This window comes from Trachinotus anak, unplaced genomic scaffold (genome assembly GCF_046630095.1).
Source record: "Trachinotus anak isolate AG129_WGS33_773 ecotype Australia unplaced genomic scaffold, CSIRO_AGI_Tana_v1 ptg000021l, whole genome shotgun sequence".
Lineage (NCBI taxonomy): Eukaryota > Metazoa > Chordata > Actinopteri > Carangiformes > Carangidae > Trachinotus > Trachinotus anak.
In genome coordinates this window covers 5,526,269-5,547,409 of record NW_027273872.1, presented here as the reverse complement: position 1 = coordinate 5,547,409, position 21,141 = coordinate 5,526,269, and the positions used below count along the sequence as shown (strand labels likewise).

General features: G+C 39.4%; 4 protein-coding genes across 8 annotated transcripts in view; 2 read left to right on the top strand and 2 right to left on the bottom strand.

The window, feature by feature from the left end:
* LOC139606238 (uncharacterized) overlaps nt 1-21,141 on the bottom strand; it is a 60,226-nt gene that overhangs the window by 22,514 nt on the left and 16,571 nt on the right. The gene's annotated exons all lie outside the window — the stretch shown is intronic.
* LOC139606240 (uncharacterized) lies at nt 949-5,333 on the top strand. Of its 3 annotated transcripts, none has more exons than XM_071458292.1 (6): nt 949-1,200; nt 1,302-1,631; nt 1,727-2,083; nt 2,212-2,343; nt 2,514-5,156; nt 5,268-5,333. In XM_071458292.1, exons 1-5 carry the CDS (start codon nt 1,158-1,160, stop codon nt 2,798-2,800), a joined length of 1,149 nt encoding a protein of 382 aa, XP_071314393.1. In that variant the 5' UTR covers nt 949-1,157; the 3' UTR covers nt 2,801-5,156; nt 5,268-5,333. The 3 variants fall into 3 exon arrangements, with proteins under 3 accessions (XP_071314393.1, XP_071314394.1, XP_071314392.1); XM_071458293.1 differs by having other exon boundaries at nt 949-1,631; nt 2,514-2,572; nt 2,675-5,156; XM_071458291.1 differs by having other exon boundaries at nt 949-1,631.
* Nucleotides 6,566-10,459, bottom strand: LOC139605927 (uncharacterized). Its single transcript, XM_071457819.1, has 6 exons — nt 10,346-10,459; nt 9,843-10,178; nt 9,406-9,750; nt 8,822-8,944; nt 7,921-7,982; nt 6,566-6,763 (listed from the first exon to the last, which is right to left on the bottom strand). Exons 1-6 carry the CDS (start codon nt 10,386-10,388, stop codon nt 6,656-6,658), a joined length of 1,017 nt encoding a protein of 338 aa, XP_071313920.1. The 5' UTR covers nt 10,389-10,459; the 3' UTR covers nt 6,566-6,655.
* Nucleotides 10,900-20,815, top strand: LOC139606105 (uncharacterized). Its single transcript, XM_071458130.1, has 6 exons — nt 10,900-10,957; nt 14,279-14,608; nt 14,761-15,117; nt 15,279-15,410; nt 15,516-15,559; nt 20,456-20,815. Exons 1-6 carry the CDS (start codon nt 10,900-10,902, stop codon nt 20,813-20,815), a joined length of 1,281 nt encoding a protein of 426 aa, XP_071314231.1.

The window sequence follows — 21,141 nt, the reverse complement described above, 5'->3', positions numbered from 1 at the left end:
TCATTTATCTTAGCTAAGTTGTGTTCAAGTCTGGATTCATGGGACTAAAAGAAAGGGTCAACAGGAAGAAAAGACCCTTTGACTTTATACCTGAGCTTGAAAGCCCAACCACAACAATGCTTCAGTTTCTGTGCATCACTGACTGTGTGCACATCAGTGGTGTGGTGTGACTTTTACATATAGCTAAGCGGAGACGAACAACCAATACACCACCCCACGCTCTCCCACCACCTTTTCCTGACGGTAGTAGTAGAAGCAAATTGCCCTTCAAGTCTGCCTCTCACCCAATGCATGATGGGATAGGCTTGGTGTGCTTTATCACAGAGGACTAACAGGCAGAGTGGGCAGGTCATTACTGATGATGATGGACACTTGAACTGGCCTGTCCTGCTTTTGTTTTCTCTGTTGTAAATAGTTGGGTAGATTTTTTACCTTGCCAGCGGCATGGCTTTCGGGATGTCAGTGTTGGTGGGTCAGACCATCTCTTTGGTCCAAACTGAAACATCACACCAGTTATTAGATGGGTTGGCATGACAGCAGAAAATCATAGTCCCCAGAAGATGAAGTCCTTATTAGGATGATGATTCCCTGACTTTTTCACTAGCGCCACCAACAGACTGGCATGTGATTTCAAATGAAATGTTTCAATAACTGTTGAATAGATTGTAAAGAAACTTGGTACAAACATTCATGTTACCTTCAGTTCTCAAATCATAGTTAACTTCTATCTTAATGATACTGAAGTTCCCATGCACGGCTAGTATTTTAAATTCATCAAATCATTGCGTTAGTGTTTTGCCTCCTGCTATAAAACACTTTGCTGTTGATTTCCACACAGGACAAATATTGTAAACACAACAGACATGTTGTTTATAGTAAGACCTTCTGTGTTTACTGTAAGTGCCAGATTTAGGAACCCACCACGAAAACCAAATATGATATGACAAGCTCATGCTTCTGGTGTTGTTTCATGTTCTCAGTATGGAAAGTTTGGTTGACATATTTCCACTGTGGTAGTACAGTGAAACAGCAACAAAACAAAAGGCCAATCAGGTCGCTCTGACATTGTTCCCTCCCATTTGATATGACTACATTAAGGCGAATCGTATTATAGCAGGTTCTAAATTGACTGATGTCCCAGGTGGTGAAACCAGAGAATGCTAATCATAATACATATGCTACTTGTGCTCAAACTTGGGCGTAAGTATTTACTCCAGATATATTTGAAATACTATGTCATCTTATGGCTTATGACTGTGTCTGTGTTGATGACCATTGCTCTGTTTTGATTTTATATTCAGGATGTGCAGATGATAACATCTTTGAGACAAAGACTGTTGATGTTGGAGAAGATGTGACTCTAACATGTATCCGCAATAGCACTTGGCTTTTAACACACTTATTTTGGATCAGGCTTGTTTCTGGAACTTTTCCTGAAAGTTTAGGAGGAATAATAGCCCATGATTTTGAGCGTGTTAAGAAAACTCATCACATAACAGTAAAACAAGAGCCTGGAACATTTGTTCTGCATATTCCCAAAACACAGGTCAGCGATACTGCAGTCTACTACTGCATAAAAGTCACAGAACAAGACATGACATTTCTGAAAGGAATATTTCTGAGAGTCAAAGGTAAATCCAGCACAAATAGCTCTCTATTTCTATATATAAATTGTGGCACAATTTATACTGAATTACAATTGTTTTTTTGTCTTTTTTTTTCATAGGACCAGAACCTGATATCACTGCCATCACTCAAAACTTTCTATCTGATCCAGTCCGTCCAGGAGACTCAGTGACTCTGCAGTGTTCAGTCCTCTCTGACTCTGAGAAGAAAACATGTGCAGGAGATCACAGTGTGTACTGGTTCAGAGTCGGAGCAGATGAATCTCATCCCAGTTTATTCTATGCTCATGGAAACAGTGGTGATGAATGTGAAAAGAGTCCTGAGGCTCAGTCGACACAGAAATGTGTCTACAACTTCTCCAAGACCGTCAGCTCCTCTGATGCTGGGACTCATTACTGTGCTGTGGCCACGTGTGGAGAGATATTATTTGGAAATGGAACAAAACTGGACATTGAAGGTAACTGCAGAACATATTTCTTTATGATGAGGAAATAATTATCATTTTATTCACATTACATTATCAAATATTGTAAATTATTTATTACTATATGTTAAATTAAATATTTTCTTCATTTAATATTTCAGTTGTCAGCACGTGTGACTCACAAGAGAATGATGCAATGGTCCTTCTGTTGTGTGCTGCTTTGGCTATAAGTCTGATTGTGATAGCCGTCCTTGCTTGTGCCATTATTAAAAAATCTTGTGATTGTTGCAACGGTAAGAAAAGTCACTCGTATTTTAAACTATTAAACTGCTGATGTTAGCTTTTCCCAAAAGCCTTTTCCCAAAAGCTAACATCATTTGATTCATTTGATCATTTGATTTATCCTGTGTATAAGCAAACTTAAAAAAAAAACCCAAATTATTACTTATTTTTATCAATGTAGCTCGTGTAAGTCTGCAAACAAATGCTGCAGCAGCCAGTGGTAATCAGCAAAGTCAGCAGGTAAGGAATATACAGATGTTACAAAAAACATTATCGGTTTTTCTTTTTTTTTTTTTTGTACATGTTTGTACATGTTTTAAATTTTGCACTTTATTTCCTCAGAGAAATGAGGACTCTCTCAGTTATTCTTCAGTAAATTTTACCAGGAGAAAACCTGGCAAAGCAGCGAGAAAGAAAGAAACAGAAGAGACGATCTACACTGATGTCAGGGCTTTTGTGATTGACTAATAAACAAAAAAAAATGTGGCAGCGCTTGTGCTTGCATTTCACCTTTGCAGTTGTTAACATAATATTATACTTTGGATAAACCTAAGTGTGTGTAAATGTGCATCATGCACAATTTTGACATTTTTTAAAATATATTTTGTTTGCAAACATTGAATAATATCTTTGAGTTTTGTTTATGATACAAAAATCACTGACTTTGATACTTATATGCATGACCTCCCTATAATTTTGTTTCCTTTATTATATATATTTTATTTTGAAGTTTAAAATCTTTAAAATCTTGAAAAAGCCATGACAATTGTTTCTGTTGTCATTTTATCTCTTATGCTGTTTTATGGGTGTTAATTTCCTGCCAATACCTTCAGTTCTTTATTCGTGCAAAACCTGTACTAAAGCTAATCAACCTGTGTGATCTTGTGTTGTTTCATTTGTGAATGAACATCTAAAATGCAGCATCTGTTTTTTTAAAGTAATGTATATGAACATGTACAAAATGTGATTATTTTGAAAAGACTTAGTTTCAATCACTTCAGGAAGCAGCTGTAGTAAGAAAGTGTTGAATATCATATTTAGAGTAGAACATTTCATAACATTTAGGGGTAAAAAAATATCAAAAAGTAGATTAAAAGCCTCATGGGACCTGTATGTAATTCGCCTGTCCACCACCTTTGGCCCAGAATGAAATATCCTGACAAATGTTTGGCATTCAAGTTTGTGGATGAGGGTGTAAGATGGTAAGTTATTTGGTGATCCCCTGACATTCAGGTTCGCTATAGCAGGGGTAGTCTCAAACAATGAATCAGGCCAAGAACCACCAGACCAAACCACCTGCTAATTTTAAAGGCTAACCCAATCTGTTGAAAAGTTGTTAGGCCACCTGAGAGATGAACAGCCTGAAGAGGAACTTGTAGCCCAAACCAGTGATGTGATGCACATCTGTCAACAGATTGCACTGAGACAGGAGAAGAGAGCAGTCTATCAGACACTCCTGAGCTCCCTCATGGTTGTTTCTGGAAGGTTCTTTTCTCACACACCACTACATTTGCTGCATAATGGCGGCTTATACTGTACTTAACACAGCAGGTTCCAGTATCACATTGTGGATCATGATTTTGTAATCCATCTGTAATCAATCTTCTGCCAACTCACAAGCTTTCTCTTCTTTTCTTTTTGTTCTCTGAGCTTCAGCATCACAGTCGTGCTGCACCTCCAGAAAGTCATTGCTGCTGCCATCTTCACACCCTCAAAGTCTCTGGCACACTTTCTCCAGTTATCCTCTGTTCCCATTGCCAGGCTCTATGCTGTTAGGATATTCAACATCTGCTCAAAATTCCTGAGAAGAAACATCAGATGTAAATATGGTTTCACACCTTAGGAGAGCATCCTTGTGCCCTTGAGGTGTTATGGTTACATCCTTTTCAAATATTTCCATAGTGAGGACCCAATACTTTCCTCAAGGCCTTGTCTTTGACCCACCAACAGGGTTCACCAATTGCACCAAGTCATCTATATCTCCTGTCCTCACTGGTTTCATCTGTTTATGTGCTTGTTTGATTACTGCAATATCATTCAGTAAGGCAGTGATTCACTTGCCACATCAACTCCAGTGGTGCCAGTTAGCACAAGGTAGAGAACATGTGAGTAACACCATATGTGTACTTGGTTAGGAGATGCTCCTATCAGCAATGCACAGAAGCCCCTGTTTGACAAATAAAGTTGTTGGCTGAAGGTTGCAAATGCAAAACAAACTGAGCAGTACAAATAATGAGTCACTTCCCAGTGTATTCCACCTTTAGAGTGGAATACACTGGGAATAAATGAAGTCAAAATCCTAGGTTGGGCAAAATAATCAAATGGACTTAGTTTATTTTTCCCTGCTCCTGAACCTCTCGTTGCCAAGATGATCCCCTTGTGGGTTACATTATTTTTTCTTCATCATGGATGTAAGTGTGTTTCTATTCTGTTTTCTCAGTTAAGACTTTATGTACCAGCTGCATCATCTCGCATCATAACTTCTCCACATTGCACACTCATTTTTATTGAATGTATTGCATTTTTTCTTTTGATTCAGATTCACTGGTTCCAGTGATCTCAGTTCAGCTTGGGGAACCTGTGACCTTCACATGTACTTTGCCTCATGTTGAGCTGAGCAGCAGACAACTCAGCTGGTACAAGCAAAGTGCCGGGGATACTCTGAAATTAATTTTGACACAGTGGAAACCTACAAAACCTGAGTATGCGCCAGAGTTTTCTAAATCCAGACTGGAGGTAAATACTGATAAGAATTTTATCAACCTGACCATAGTGAGGACGACTCAAGAAGATGAGGGACTGTATCACTGTGTGTTACTAAAAGGTAATAATGTGATCAATTTTTTTAATCATTTTTCCAGTATCTTTAAGCTTTTTTGAATTCCCTGAAATTGTTTTGGGTTGACACATTTTTAACACAGTTTGTATCACTCAGGAAACTCTCAGAGGACATCACACTATACTGTTGTTCAGTGGCCGACAGTATCTGATCCAGTCCGTCCAGGAGACTCAGTGACTCTGCAGTTCAGTCCTCTCTGACTCTGAGAAGAAAACATATGCAGGAGATCACAGTGTGTACTGGTTCAGAGCCGGAGCAGATAAATCACACCCAGACATCATCTACACTGATGGAAATGAATGTGAGAAAAGATCTGACTCTCTGAGGAGCTGTGTTCATTGCTTCTCTAAGAACATCAGCTCCTCTGATGCTGGGACTTATTAGTGTGCTGTGGCCACATGTGGGGAGATTTTATTTGGAGATGGAACAAAACTGGACATTCAAGGTAATTGTATTACAGACGGCTGGTGCAGTTATATTTCTGCTGTTTGCTGTCTTGGTTATAAGTCTGATCGTTATAACCTTCCTCATTTGTGCCATAAATGAAAACAAGAGTGATCACAGTGGTAATAGAAGTTAGATTTACCTCTCTATCCAAGTATTACATTAAAACTACTACATCCTGATTGATTTTTATCTATATATTTTCTATTCCAAACTCCAGCTGCCGTCTCCCTGCACAAAAACAGTGGTGGTCAGAGGAGTCTGAAGGTAAAGTATTTACAGGTTGAACTGATCAAAAATAAATCAAACAAACAACAAAAAAAAATCTTCAGGTTTTTTTTAACTCTGTTGTCTCACATCTTTTCTCAGAGAGATGAGGACACACAGATTTCTTCTACAGTCGCACTCACCATGATGAAAGCTGTCTCCAATTAAAAGTAAAATTATGGTGATGATTATTGTTTTTGTTGTGTGACCATTTCAACTATTTGTGAATGTGATTTGAAACTATATTAAACTACGTCAATAAAAAAAATGTTTGCTCCTGCTGTGATCTGTCACTGTGCAAAAGAAGTGTTGGTTATTCTTGAGATTTACAAACACACGTCAGAATCACTGAAATCCACGCCACACTTCAATGATACAAAACAGACTTTATCAAGTTTTAAACTTTGACAGCTTCAGAGGGATTTAACAGGATTGATTGCTCGCTGGTTTTCTGAAAGCATGTTGCATTTTTTTCATATGAATATCTTTAAAGACAAAGTTCTTTTCAACATGGATTCTTCAGTATCCTTCAGTGCCGATCTTTTCAATCAATGAATGAAGACGTAATTAATCAGTCTCCAGAAACTAAACCAACAACATAACAATAAAAACAAAGAGGTCTCTTTAGATAAGTTGGCATGTAAACCCCAACTAACCCCACCCTCCATTCCCCCCCACCCCCACCCAACATAACCTAAGGTGAGAACTTGTGTGTGGTGCTCAGGCCCTGCTCTGCCTATAGAGAGGGGTGTTGCTGGTTGTGGTAATCTGCTCTAAGAGTACACACACTCTTTTGGTGGATCTGTCTTCTTCTTTCCTCTTTTCACTCTTCTTGTAGAGAAATCCAGTGCTGCATAGTTCACTGCCATTTCTTCACTTTCCTGTATAATTATGTAAATATAATTATGCTTGTGTTAATTCAGAGATAGAGCCATAACATCAATACTAGTTAGAGATCTGGGCCTGTATTCACAAAGCATTTTAAGATTAAAAGTAGATCCCAACCTGAAGATCCTAACTCCTAAAAATAATGGGCGTGTCAATTATGACTCTTGACTAAGACTAATTCACAAAGCCACTTAGCACTAAAAGTAGCACCTAAGTCTGGGAGAAGTTAGAAGTAGCCAAGAGGACTCCAAACTCACTAAGACCAAGTCACACAGAATCGTAAAAGGGCTGCTGCACTTTCTTAAATGATGCTGAAACACTGAAAAGATACAGACTCAATCGCCAATCAACCAAAATCCAAGTGTTCAGCAGGGCTGTGCTACTTGACAAAAGGGAAAATGCAAATTTTTAATTCTGACAATTTGGAGATCTCTCATCTGTCTGTAATCTGATCAATCACCAAACAATAAATGTTTCTCTGTAAACTCCGCATCATAGAGCAATTGACACGATTTCCTTCAGATCTTCACCAACTACAGACAAACTACAGACAACACACAGGTTGTATTCGATGCTATTTATATAAATCTAGACATTGTTGCAAAGTGGCCAGGATCTACACACAGTTCTACACACGGCTACACAGCTACATTGAAACAGGTGGGGGCTGTGGTTCTTGCAAGCGAGCTCGTCTATGAGAGTTGACGTCAGCCATAGCAACATAGTCTCACTTATAGCTGAGGAGTTTTTACTTTTCCAAAATAAAGGTTTGTCTCAGCAGCTTTGTGAACAGGATTTAGGAGAAAACTTTCAGGTAGAAACTTTTAGTGTGACTTGGTGGTCAGATAAAACGCTTTGTGAACGCAGGCCCTGGTCTAGAGTGTAAAGTGAGAACATAAGTGGCAGGATTGCTTTACACTGAATTAACATCATCATATCACATTTGTACTGAACTTAATGCCCATTAAACTTTATCATATTGTATAAGACATTATATAACTGTATTTTTCTTGTATGTCATGAGTGTAATGTTATGTGTGTCCTGTCCAGATTATCTGATGGGCTAAATAAAATGGGTAAGAGCAGGCAGAACATTTTTGATCCACCCACCCCTACCTCACTAGACACACTACACCAGAAGCATATTTACCAGATCATTTGATTGATGCACAGTTGACTCATTGTGTCCACGATGGGAAAGATTCATTGCTCCTGTTAAAATAAAACAAAGCTTTCATAATGCGTGTGAACATGAGTAATATGATCACTGCTGTCACAGTGTAACGCTGGTTAGCATGAAGTATAAACCTATTTCTTACTGAATTAACCTACTTTGAGGTTGTAGGTAGAGCAATGACACAGGGACAGTCTCATCTGGGTAACCTGAACCACTTTAATGTCCAGCTCAACAGTAGGACAACTGAGCACCGATCACAACCATCATACATGACCTGCCTACTGCCTTACATCATTTCACTCCGACAGTCACTCAACCATCACTAACTTTATGGGAAAGGTGGATTTCGTAGTTATTAATCTAAATCAAGGGACAGAATACAATATATATGGACTGTCTCTGTAATGTAGTTATTATTAATCAAATTATTCCAATATTATCAATAAACCTGAAAAGAAACCACAAAATATACCTCATTTGGCAACTTTTCATTAAAGTAACAAGATTGAATGAACAACGGACAAATTTTCGTTTTTTTGCTTTATTGTGAAACAAATACACACATTAAAACCCGTAATATACTGGATGCAGCTTCAGTCCTCTAATGACCCACTGGTTAACTCCACTTAAGCTATCAAGCTAATAATGGCTTTTATTGATTTATTTGTTTTTATTTTTTTGTTATACCACACCATTTATTGAAGTGTTGTGCTATAGGCCTAACATATATAAGTTACAAGCTAGTTTTGAAAACCAACTAAACAAAATCTCACATGTTCTGCTTTAAGAGAAAAGTAATTTCATACATTAATTCAACTTAAAGTAGTGTCTTAAAAGCGTGACTGAAATGAGAAGGTGAATATGGTGAACTTACCTTGACAACGTTCACAAACTTTCCTTTGTCTTATGTAGAAAATTAAGAAGCCAATCACAGTCACACAGCAGGCCAACACTCCTCCAAGAACAAGAACAACTGGGCTCAGTTCTGATCCTGAATCTGAAACATTTACTGAGACATAAAGTGCTTTTAAATATCAGCTTTTGAGAGCCATCACTTGTTTTTTGAACACCACACAGTGGCATTTAGAAATGTACAATATGATGCTTAATCAAAAATATCCTTCGTGTTTTTATTTGAGTTCTGGGCTAAAAACCTAAAAACAGATAATAATGAATGCTGTGTGATTTATGAATGTAGCTTGAAATGGCACACACAGGTTTCTAGGGGGGAAAAAAAGCAATGCATGTTGTAATTATTATGAATTGTCGAGATCCATTTTAATGTTTTTGTACAACAAATGGTCAAAAACATGTCTCGGTGTAAAAATTATGAAATTTAATTACCCTCCTGAAACCAACAGGCTTATATTGTTGATGTTTATTTACATTTAAATTTTAATAGCTCATATAATTTATGCAAAAATCATTTATTATTTAAATACAACTTTAAACACCTACTTGTCTCCACTTTAGTTCCTTCACCAAACAGGATCTGTCCACATGTGACCACAGCACAGTAGTAAGTCCCAGCATCAGAGGAGTTGTGTATAGTTTTGGACAAACTGTAGACACAGCTTCTTTCCTCTTGTTTATCTCTCCTGCTGCTGTGAGTGTAAACGATGCCTGGATGAAATCCTCCTGATCCAGCTCTGAACCAGTGCACACTGTGTTCACCTGGACACTGGACTCTGTTTCCTTTGTTCGTGGAGAGAAGTGAACACTGGAGAGTCATCGAGGCTCCCAGCTGGACTGATGCTGTCTCCGGACTTTGTTGCACATAAACATCTTTCTGCTGATTATGATCTGTATGATTCAGTGAAAAGGCATCAAAAATATTTCACTATCTAAACTGTTTCATTCACATCAACAAAAACCTTGAAAGGTAGATATTTTACCGTTCACAGCCAAGAATGTGCCATTGCTGAAGGTCTGTAAATATCCAGTTCCACTGTGACAGAAGTAAGTTGCTTCGTCCTCTTTGCTGACATTTCTGATGGTAAGAAGAGACTGAGCCTCCTTTTTTGTTGCTGTGAAACGTGCAAATTTTTCACTAACTGTTATTTTGCCAACGATTACATCAGCAACTTTTTGGACCATATGTCCAAGAGGCTGCTTATACCAGTGCAATCTGCCTCCTTCATCAGAGACTGGACATTGAAAAGTAACATTATCACCAACTTCAACCACAGTCAAAGAGATCAGGTGAGGAACCTCTGCAGTTTGAGTCAGAGCTGAAGAAAAGAGACAAACGAGAACAAAGTTACAACATGAGAAGACAAAATAAAACATCTGACATAAAAGATTATTACAGGGCCTGGCCGGAGATACGTGGATATGTTTAAACATAGTACAAAAAACAGTTTGCAGTGGTATTTTGTCAGACAAGTGGAGCACTTACACCCTGTGCAAAGAAGAATCAAAGCAGCCAGTCGTCCGATCATTGTGGTACAGCACCCTTCTCTTGCACTGCTGATGTCTTCCTACCTGAGTGGAGGGTTCAGACACAAGATCATCACAGTTTACAAAGTAAAGTCAGTGATTGGCTGAAATGAAGAATATGACCTCCCTCCTGCTTTTACCAAACCTGTGATGCATTTTGATTTGATAAAAGATGAACATGTAATTTATTTTTTTTGTTGTTTTGTTGTCCTCGTTCTGACAACTTAATCGTGACTGAAGATTTTGTTGACTTGAAAACTAGTTTTTATGTTTTTTGCTTAGTTTAGCAAAAGTACAGGATATTTTTTAGATGGAGTAAGATTTCTGTTGTTTAATGCAGCACAGATGTCCTCACACACTGGATGTAGTGGAGGCTAGCTTGTTAGCTAATGAGATGCAACATGTAAATGTGACACCAGTGGAGTTGCTGAAAGCTTCCTTCTCCTCTGTCAGTGCAGGATGGTTGTTTTTCCTCCACTGTTTGTGCTGAACTAGGACATCATGTTAGGAGTCATGTTAGCAGCAGTGTGGGTGGTGGTCTGTGGGTTTGAGGGACAGTTGCAGGACAAAGGTGAGAGGAAATGTGAACAAAGCCACACAGAGGTAAATGTTTGTGTGAGAGAGACAGAGGGACACATTTCCTATGAAGTAATTAAAATTTTATCAACCCATAGAAATACTGAGTTTCTCAGTAGTTTCTATTGTACGAATGGAAAATAAAGGACTAATTGAGTTTTTCCACACAAAAGACACAAATGTCTCCTGATCTGTTGGCAGTGAACTCAAGACCATGTTAACTTGATCAGCATCACCAGTTTCTTTCTGACTAAAGTCTGTCCATCCTGTATTTTATGTGTCATTTGCTTTGTAAACCAGTCTTGCTGACACAGGTCTTGTTCACAGTCTGAAGTAGTTTTTTGATTGTTCCCAGGTGAATCAGGCTCATAGACCTGACATTAACCATGGGCCTCAACCACGGCTGTTTGTACCTGTGTGAAATAAGTCGTTTCAGCTGTGGTGTCACATTTGAGCCAAGTGCACATGGAGACACAAAGTGAGAGTAAGAGAGAGACTAGTAGATACAGTATACAGTCAGTGGGTTTGACAGTGAACTACTGTGTATTTCTCCACCACAACTTCCCACAACTGTAGATAGAAGCATGGCAACAAAAACATATAGGAAGCATTTTCTGTTGTAGACACATTTAATATTTCTTTGTTCAAAATAATATACTGTATATGAAAATGGGGGTGGAGGTACTGACATGAATAAACTCCTGTGTCTCTCTGACCTCACATCACTTTGTAGAGATATTCTGCATGTCTGCCTGGAGAACAACAAGCAAAGCCACATGCAGCAGCTACACTGACACACACAGCTTGTGGTGGGCCATTTCTCCACCCTCTGACCAACCACTGAACATGTTCACTAAGAACAGACCTGACTATGAGCTTCAACAGGATATGAAGTGAAGGAGGAGCTACATGAAGCTTCAGCAGCTAATTTTAGGTGATCAAACTGAAATGCTTCTTTTAGTTTTACTTACCTTTTAATGTTCTCATTTAAAGTACAAATAATGTTTGTCTTTCCCATGTTTTTAAAGAAGGACCTACAGACATCTACAAAATGTACAGTCTTTATATTAGTTCAAGTTTTATTTTAATTTTGGGTTTCAGTTCATTCAGCATTAATTTATACAAGCTGTCAGTCCATCACTGCACCAAGTGATGCACACTGAAACAGACTTTAACAAGACAAACAAACCCGTGTGTGTCGATAATGTGACAAACTAAACTTAAGATCACAGCACAAACTGCCGCCAAAAAACAAAACAGGGTGGGACAAGTGACTGATGAACACCTCCCCCATCTCACAGCAGCTACCAGTGAAAAGCATCAAACCACAGAAAAGTGCAATCAAAAATCATGATAGCACAGCATGACTGAGCAGCTGTGTGTGTGTCCTGTACCCTTTAACTACTCCCTTTAATAAATATTAATTAACAATAATACAGTATACAGTGGTGGTATTCAACCATGTCTGCCTCGGGGGAAGTTTGGGGTTAAAGGAGGTGAACGTTTCCACTCACACCGTATTGTGTGATATTTAGCTACTCGGCATCTGCAGCTGCTGTTTAAGATCAAACATCCTTCATGGGCGACTGAAAAAGCTGTTTGTGTGCTTTCTTAGTGGGTTTACAGCCCGTAGCTGCATATCACGTAGACTACACCACTGTATTCACCTGGCCTTTTTAAAAACTGTAAAACAGCAGCACAAGCCCAGCTTCCTGAGGCTAAAATAGAGAGTGAGAGAGGAAGAAAAGCTGCTTTGTATTTACACTTCAGTTTGAAACCACAGCCACAACAACGTTTAAGTTTCCATGCATCGTTTGTGCTTGTATTTATGATACAGTGAGAGTTGCTCTCTGCCACTGCCTTTTAGCAGCACCCTGATAACAAATGAAGTATAGAGATGGTGAGACCACAACCACCTCCCCAGCTCTGTATCTGTGCTCTTCCTGCTGAAGTGACTGACATGAAGAGTGGGAGGGTCGTCACTGATGATGTGGAGCTTCTGAATTGGCTCCTATGATATTTAAGATGGCTCCTCTGTCTTTGTGTATCACTGTGGCAAATGGCAACGTATCTATGAGATGACAACAGTGTTGTAGGATGTTAGATATTGATATTAACTGATATATTACATATACATATATATCATGCATTTATGATTGAAAGCTTTTTGGGTTCAGAACTCGTCCTCAAATCACCATTAATGTAGCAACAGCAGCAGTTTTGATAAATAAATCCAACAATTATTAAATGTAAATGTTTGGACACAGAAACATGTAGAGTAGCAGTGATTAAGTCGCTCTCAAAATTAAACTGACTTCTCTGGTGTGAGTCATTTACATCCAGTGATAATGTTAAGTGGCAATGCAGGAACTCTTCTAACCACCCTGACTGAACAGGCCTCTAGTGAGGTGGAGGCTGGGTGCAGCTTTAAAGGAAATTACATGGTGTCATCAAACTCAATGTACGACTGAGAATGATAAAGATGTTTGTTGCCCAACAACAAAATCAATAGTTTGATTCGTGTGTGTGAATCAAGTGACATTAGTAAAACACACTGATGTGTGACAGGGACAGTACCTGTGAATCTAAAAAATTAGCACCTGCCATTTATTTTAGTGTTTCTGGAAACTGCGTTATAACCCCAATAAATATGGTCATACAACAGTGAAATAAAACGACACACATAAATGTGCAGTATTGGGTCATATTGTCTCTTCTTTGCCCCCTTGTGTTAAAAAAAATTCTCCAATTCATTAGCCTCTCTCTGTAAAATTACACTACTGGTGATATAGTATCAGCTGATAGGTCAATAAACAGAAGAAAATGATCTAAAGAAAATGTTGTGTATCACTGCACACTTACTGTTCACATCAAATCAAATCATCTGTTGTGTTTACTCTCAGTGTCAGTTACAGAAACCTGAAACAAACACAAAACAAAAGCTTGTTGTTGCTGTTTCATCTCTTTAACCCGGAAAGATGGTCGATATTATTTCCACTGTGGTGGCAAACTGACAGACCAGCATGATGAGAGGCCAATCAGATTGCTTTCACATTGGTCCCTCCCACTTCACACGACTACATTAAGGCAAATCATCTTAAAATAGGGTTTAAATTAACTGCAGTCTCAGGAAAATGCTGATCATATTCCTTTTAGCGCTGTTTCTCAGAGCAGGACGTAAGTATATAGAGTCAGGTTTTTTCCATATATATTCTGGAATATATGTTGTAAGTTAATATTCATCATCTTGTATCAGTTGAGCACAGGACATAAATAAATCTCTCTGTTATTAATCTCTCTCTAACTATATTTTTAGGATGCACAGATGATCTGATCATTGAGACAAAGACTGTTGATGTTGGATCTGAAATGAAGTTGACGTGTACCCGCCAGACATCTGATCACAATGCCTACTTATTTTGGATCAGGCTTGTTTCTGGAAACTTGCCTGAATTCTTGGGAGGAACATTTTCAATTGATGATGGTGGTGTTAATAAGACTCCTCGCATCACAGCAAAACAAGAGCATGGAACTTTTCTTCTGCATATTAGTGAAGCAGAGCTAAGTGATACTGGACTGTACTACTGTATAAAAGTGACATATCTTAATATGAAATTCTTAACAGGAACATTTCTCAGAATTAAAGGTAAATAAAATAAAGTACACAGACATCTGACATTCATTAAGAAAATGTAATTACCACGCTAACACCAAACACCATTTATAACAGCAGTTTTCCTACATGTCTACATAAAGTAACTGAGTAAAGCATGTTTATGTTTATGTTGTATTTCCCAGGACCAGAACCTGATATCACTGCCATCATTCAAGTCCCTCCATCTGATCCAGTCCGTCCAGGAGACTCAGTGACTCTGCAGTGTTCAGTCCTCTCTGACTCTGAGAAGAAAACATGTGCAGGAGATCACAGTGTGTATTGGTTCAGAGCCGGAGCAGATGAATCTCATCCCAGTTTAATCTATGCTCATGGAAACAGTGGTGATGAATGTGAAAAGAGTCCTGAGGCTCAGTCGACACAGAAATGTGTCTACAACTTCTCCAGGACCGTCAGCTCCTCTGATGCTGGGACTCATTACTGTGCTGTGGCCACGTGTGGAGAGATATTATTTGGAAATGGAATAAAACTGGACATTGAAGGTAACTGCAGAACATTTCTACATAATTGTGAATATAACATATTTGTTTAATTTTGTAAACTCCATTAATATCATATATCACAAAATATTTGTTTCTATTGCATTGTCACATCTTCTCAAATCAGACCAAACTTTTATTATTTGGTCCTTATATAATTTCAGAATTCAAAATGTGGGATTTGCAGAAGGCCAATACAGTTCTGTTTGTGTTGTCTGCTACTTTGGCTGTAAGTCTGATTGGTGTTGCCTTCCTGATTTATATCATCAAGAAGAAAACTTGTGATTGTTGCAAAGGTAACAGAAGTTTTTATACATCAAACCGTATTTTGCAAAAGATAATTACACATGATTTACATGACTCATCTGTGTAAATTAATCTTTCATCTTAAATCTACACAGCTGCAGATGCTGCAACAGTCAGTGGTTATCAGCAAAGTCAGCAGGTAAGTTACAGTTGTATGAAAAAGTTTGGGCACCCCTCTAAGATTTCATGATAATTTGCTCTAACTTTATAAAAGAAGATCACAGCAACAAGATTTGATTTCCTACAGAGATGTAGACATTTAAGTGTTTTCCAGACCAAAATTGTCAGAGTAGCATTACATAGTTTTATTATGATAAATTAAAATGTAAAAAATGGTATGTGAAAAAGTTTGGGCACCCTTCTAATCACATTGATTTCAAGACCTGTAGGGATTTATAGCTGACAGGTTACAGCACAGAATTGCTTTGACTAGCTTGTGAGACCTTCAATTACAAAGACAGGTGGAACCAATCATGAAAAAGGCTATTTAACAGAGGCAATTGCTGGTTGCACTTGTCCTAGGTTCTTTTTTAGAGTGTGGCAACATGGGGGCATCGAAACAACTCTCCACTGACCAAAAAACTAAGATAATTCATTATCATGAATTAGGAGAAGGGTACAAGAAATTATCAAGAAGGTTTGGACTGTCTGTCTCCACAGTCAGAAATGTGGTGCAGAAATGGAAGGCCACAAGAACAGTCCTTGTGAAGGAAAGATGTGGTAGGCCAAAAAAAATACTGGAAAGGCACAGGTGAGGGATGGTTAGAATGGTCACAGACAAGCCACAGACCACCTCCAGAGAACTACAAGAACATCTGGCTACTGATGGTGTAGTTGTTCATCGTTCCACAATCCAGCGTACTTTGCACCAGGAAAAGCTCTTTGGAAGGCTGATGCGCAAAAAGCCTTTCCTGAGTGTTCATCACAAGAAGAGTCGCATGAGGTATGCAAAAGCACATCTGGACAAGCCAGAAGCATTTTGGAAAAAAATACTGTGGTCAGATGAGACTAAGATAGAGTTATTTGGTCAGAACAAGATGAGGTATGCATGGCGAAAAAAACACACTGAATTCCATGGGAAGAACTTATTGCCTACTGTGAAATTTGGTGGAGGGTCCATCATGTTATGGGGCTGTGTGGCTAGCACAGGGACTGGAAACCTTGTTAAAGTTGAGGGCCACATGAATTCCTCTCAGTATCAGCAGATTCTTGACAAGAATGTTCAAGAATCTGTCACAAAGTTGAAGCTACGCCGGGGTTGGATATTTCAGCAGGACAATGATCCTAAACACTGTTCAAAATCCACCAAGGAATTCATGCAGAAGCACAAGTACAATCTTCTGGAATGGCCATCCCAGTCCCCAGACCTTAACATCATTGAAAATGTATGGATTGATTTGAAGCAGGCTGTTTACGCACGGAAACCAAGAAACCTGACTGAACTGGAGGCATTTTGTATGGAGGAATGGGCCAAACTACCACCTGCCAGACTTCAGGGACTTGTCTGTAGCTATAGGAGGCGTCTACAGGCTGTTCTTGCAGCAAAAGGAGGCTCTACTAAATATTAATGGAATTATTTCTTTGGGGTACCCAAATTTATGCACATGCCTATTTTTGTTTAAATACACATAAAAATGTTTCTGTTGGACCAATGAGAATGATTTCACTACTGAGATGTTTCTGTTTCCATAAGGTATAACATATGTTAAAATAAAGTTGCTGCTTCAAAAGCTCAGCAAGTGACAAACTGATGCAATGATTTTCCTAAGGGGTGCCCAAACTTTTTCATACAACTGTATATAAAGAAAGTATGTAGCTGGATAGTCATTGGCATATTTTCTCCTTGCATTTGTAAATGTTATTAGATTTTACCATCTCATAACCTTCTTCGTTATATATGTTCTCAGAGAGAGGAGGACTCACTGACTTATTCTGCTCTAACCTTCACCAAGAGGAAAGCTGGCAAAGCAGAGAGAAGGAATGTAAAAACAGAAGAGGGAGAGACAGTCTACACTGGTGTCAGGACTTTTGTGATAGATTAACAATCCAAACAGTTGACTTGCTAGTTAAAGCTAATAACATTTATACCTGAAACACAGTGGAAAATATACTGGCTCACATCAATTTCACATCTGATGGGTAACTATAGGTTACAATATTTATTTGGATAAGCTTAAAAATGTTTAATGTATCATTGTGACATTATACTGTATTTTGTCCATTCTCTTTCCATCACTGTATTGGTTTTTTTTCAAATATTTGATAAGAATAAAATATCAGCATGGATTATCATGATGCATAAATCACCATATTTTAATATGAGTGATTTAAATCTTTGAGAGGTTTATCTGAGGTATATCGTTCTATGTCATTTTATGTGTCATGGTAGACGGTGGCTGTGTGATATTTGTGAGTAAACTCCAGCTTAAACAAGTTCTATAGAAACTTACTCACTTTTCCTGTGAAAACAAAGGGAGAGGACTGGTACTGCCCCTGAGATGTGCACCAGCTCCCAGCATTTGTGACATGGTGGAAATCCTTTTTGATACAAGTTACATATGTTATTATATGTAGCTGAGCAGTATGAATCTATCAGTGTGTGTGTGTGTGTGTGTGTGTGTGTGTGTGTGTGTGTGTGTATGTTTGATAGAAGAATCTGAATCAAAGAACTGTATTGGTGGAGGTGGGGCAGTATGTGCTTGCTTATGCCATTCAGCTACACACTGTAGGCGAATGGGCTTCTTCCGTCACACACACAAACACACAGTTATCGATTCATACTGCCCTGCATAATGACGTTACACCTAAATGTTTCCCATACACAACCAATGCTGTTCTGCCAAAGAAAAGTACTATCTAGACATTGTGTTGCTGTTCTTTAGTCATGCTGTTAAATCAATATTTTAATATATTTATAAATTTATAAATTTTTAACTTCTCCCAGAGTCACTTCATCCTGGTGCCTGGTCTGAATGGTTTAAAGTGTAGGATGTTAGCTTTTGATATTAACTGATATATTATACATATACATACATACATACATACATATATATATATATATATATATATATATATATATATATATATATATATACATACATACATTTATAATTGAAAGCTTTTGGGGTTCAGAACTCTTCCTCAAATCAGTTAATGTAGGTAAAAAAATTGTTGTATTTTTAATTTTTTTTTAAATCTGATTTTGATGACAGTGATGTAAGGAGGGAGCAAATAAAATAGTTTTGATCAAATCTAACTTAATCAATAAAATTGACAGTGATATTGAGGCCACAGAGCTACAGGATAATGAAAAAATTATTATTTTGTGTTTGGTGCTATTTAAACAGCAGCAGAAGGAGTTCCATCCATCCATCGATCTAAACTAAGCACAAAAAGTAAGGAAATTTGTGTTTGATAGATTATTTCTTTGTTGTAACAATGCTTCTTGGCAATAAATCTTATACCATTGGAAAGCCTGTTTATTTCCCTTTTAAATGTTGCCACATTTGTAAGGAACATGCATTTGTGGGATGAGCAGTAGAGCTGAGATTTGCCAAATCTTCCCTACCAATGCCAAACAGCTTTTTTTTGCTTTTGCTATTGACTCTTGTTTTGAGCTTCTGGTATCCCCAGGTACTGACAATCAGGTGCCTGATTGGCCCTGCTACAGTGGTCAGTTGGTGTCTGCTCCAATAATTGGCAGGCCACGTTTGACTGATCTGGATAGGGCCCGTGCGATAGGGCAACTTCAAGCTGGTGTTCCATGAAACCAAGTTGCAGCATTATTTGGAGTAAGCCCTAGTACCAGCTGCAAACTGAAGGCCAAGCTCCACATAACGGGGGATGTCAGAAACAGGCCGCGAAGTGGGCGTCCCAAGAAGACGGCACATCTTCCTCATCTTGTCAGCACTTAGGAACCGTAGGCAGTCTTCTACAGATTTGCAGTCAAGGTTTGCAGGATGATATGCCTGATGGCTCTCTGCCCAGACAATCTGGAACAGACTGTACGCAGCCAATCTCCGATCTCATAGGGCTGCCAGGAGGCCTACCATGACTGCCCTTCACCATCAGGCCCATTTGCGCTGGTATCGGCAACACGTGCACTGGAACCTGAACATGTGGAGGAACGTAATATTCAGCGATGAGTCCAGATTCTGCCTACGGCACTTGGATCGTAGAGTCAAAGCGGAGAATGCTTTGGTGATTGCTGCACCAACAGAGTAACATCTTTTGGTGGAGGCAATGTGATGGTGTGGGGCAGCATCTCCCTCACTGGAGAAACGAGGCTTGTCATCATTGAAGGCAATCTCAATGCAGAGAGATATTGAGCTGAAATTCTGCAAACAGTGGCAGCCCCATATCTACACAGTCTGGGACCAAACTCCAAGATGACAGTGCTCACCCCCACAGAGCGGGGTTTATCAGAGACTATCTCCAGAATTTGGGAGTGGAGAGGATGGAATGGCCTGCCAGCAGTCCTGACCTCAACCCCCTTGAACACTTCGTGCCAGAGTGACCAACACAACCATGTTGGCTGACCTGCAACAAATGCTGGTTGAAGAATGAGATGCCATCCCACAGCAGTGTGTGACCAGGCTGGTGACCAGCATGAGGAGGAGGTGCCAGGCTGTTGTGGCTGTGTATAGTTCTTCCCCACGCTACTGAGGCTCCTGTTTGTTAAATTAATAAATTGGTAAATTGCCAGTATGTCTTGTTTCTTCAGACTTCAATCATCCAATCCACCAAACAACACCAAACAAGAGTCTATGGCAAATAAAAAAAAGCTGTTTGGCATTGCCAGAGAAGATTTGGCAAATCTTTCATGGGCACGACCCACATACTCAGCTCTGCTGCTCATCCCACAAATGCATGTTCCTTTCAAATGTGGTACCATTTAAAAGGGAAATGAACAGGCTTTCCAACAGTATAAGATTCATTGCCAAGAAGCATTGTTACAAAAAAGAAATAATCTATCAAACACAAATTTCCTTACTTTTAGTGCTGAGTTTATTTTCTACTGCGTATCTGGGTCCAGGTCGCGGGGGTAGCAACCTCAGCAGAGATGCCCAGACCTCCCCAGCCACCTTCACCAGCTCTTTCAGGAGGATACCAAGGCGTTCCCAGGCCAGACGAGAAATTTAATCTCTCCAGCATGACCTGGGTCTGCCCCAGTGTCTCATCATGCCCAGAATACCTCCCCTGGAAGACGTCAGAGGGCATCCTGACAAGGTGCCTGAACAACCTCAACTGGCTCCTTTCGATGTGGAGGAGCAGCGGCTCTACTCTGAGCCTCTCCAGAATGACCGAGATTCTCAACCTATCTCCTAGGGAGAGCCCAGCCACTCTCCGGAGAAAACTCATTTCGATTGCTTGTATCCGTGGTCACTACCCATAGCTCATGACCGTAGGTGAGGGTGGGGACGTGTCTTCACCACGACAGACCGGTCTAGCGTGCGCATCACGATACAGGGGAGGATGGAGAAATTGAGTCCGACTGGACCATGTTCTGCACCTCCATTGCTGAGGCAGTCGTGTAGAGCTGTGGCCACAAGTCGTGGCTGTAACCCCTGAACCCGGTGGTGGACACCTGTGGTGAGGAGAGCTGTCGAGCTGAAGAATGAGTCCTATTGGACTTGGTTAGCCTCTGGGTCGCTGGAGACAGCTGACATGTACCGGCGGGCCAGGCAGAAAACGGAAGCAAGAACCTGGGTGTGGGAGGAG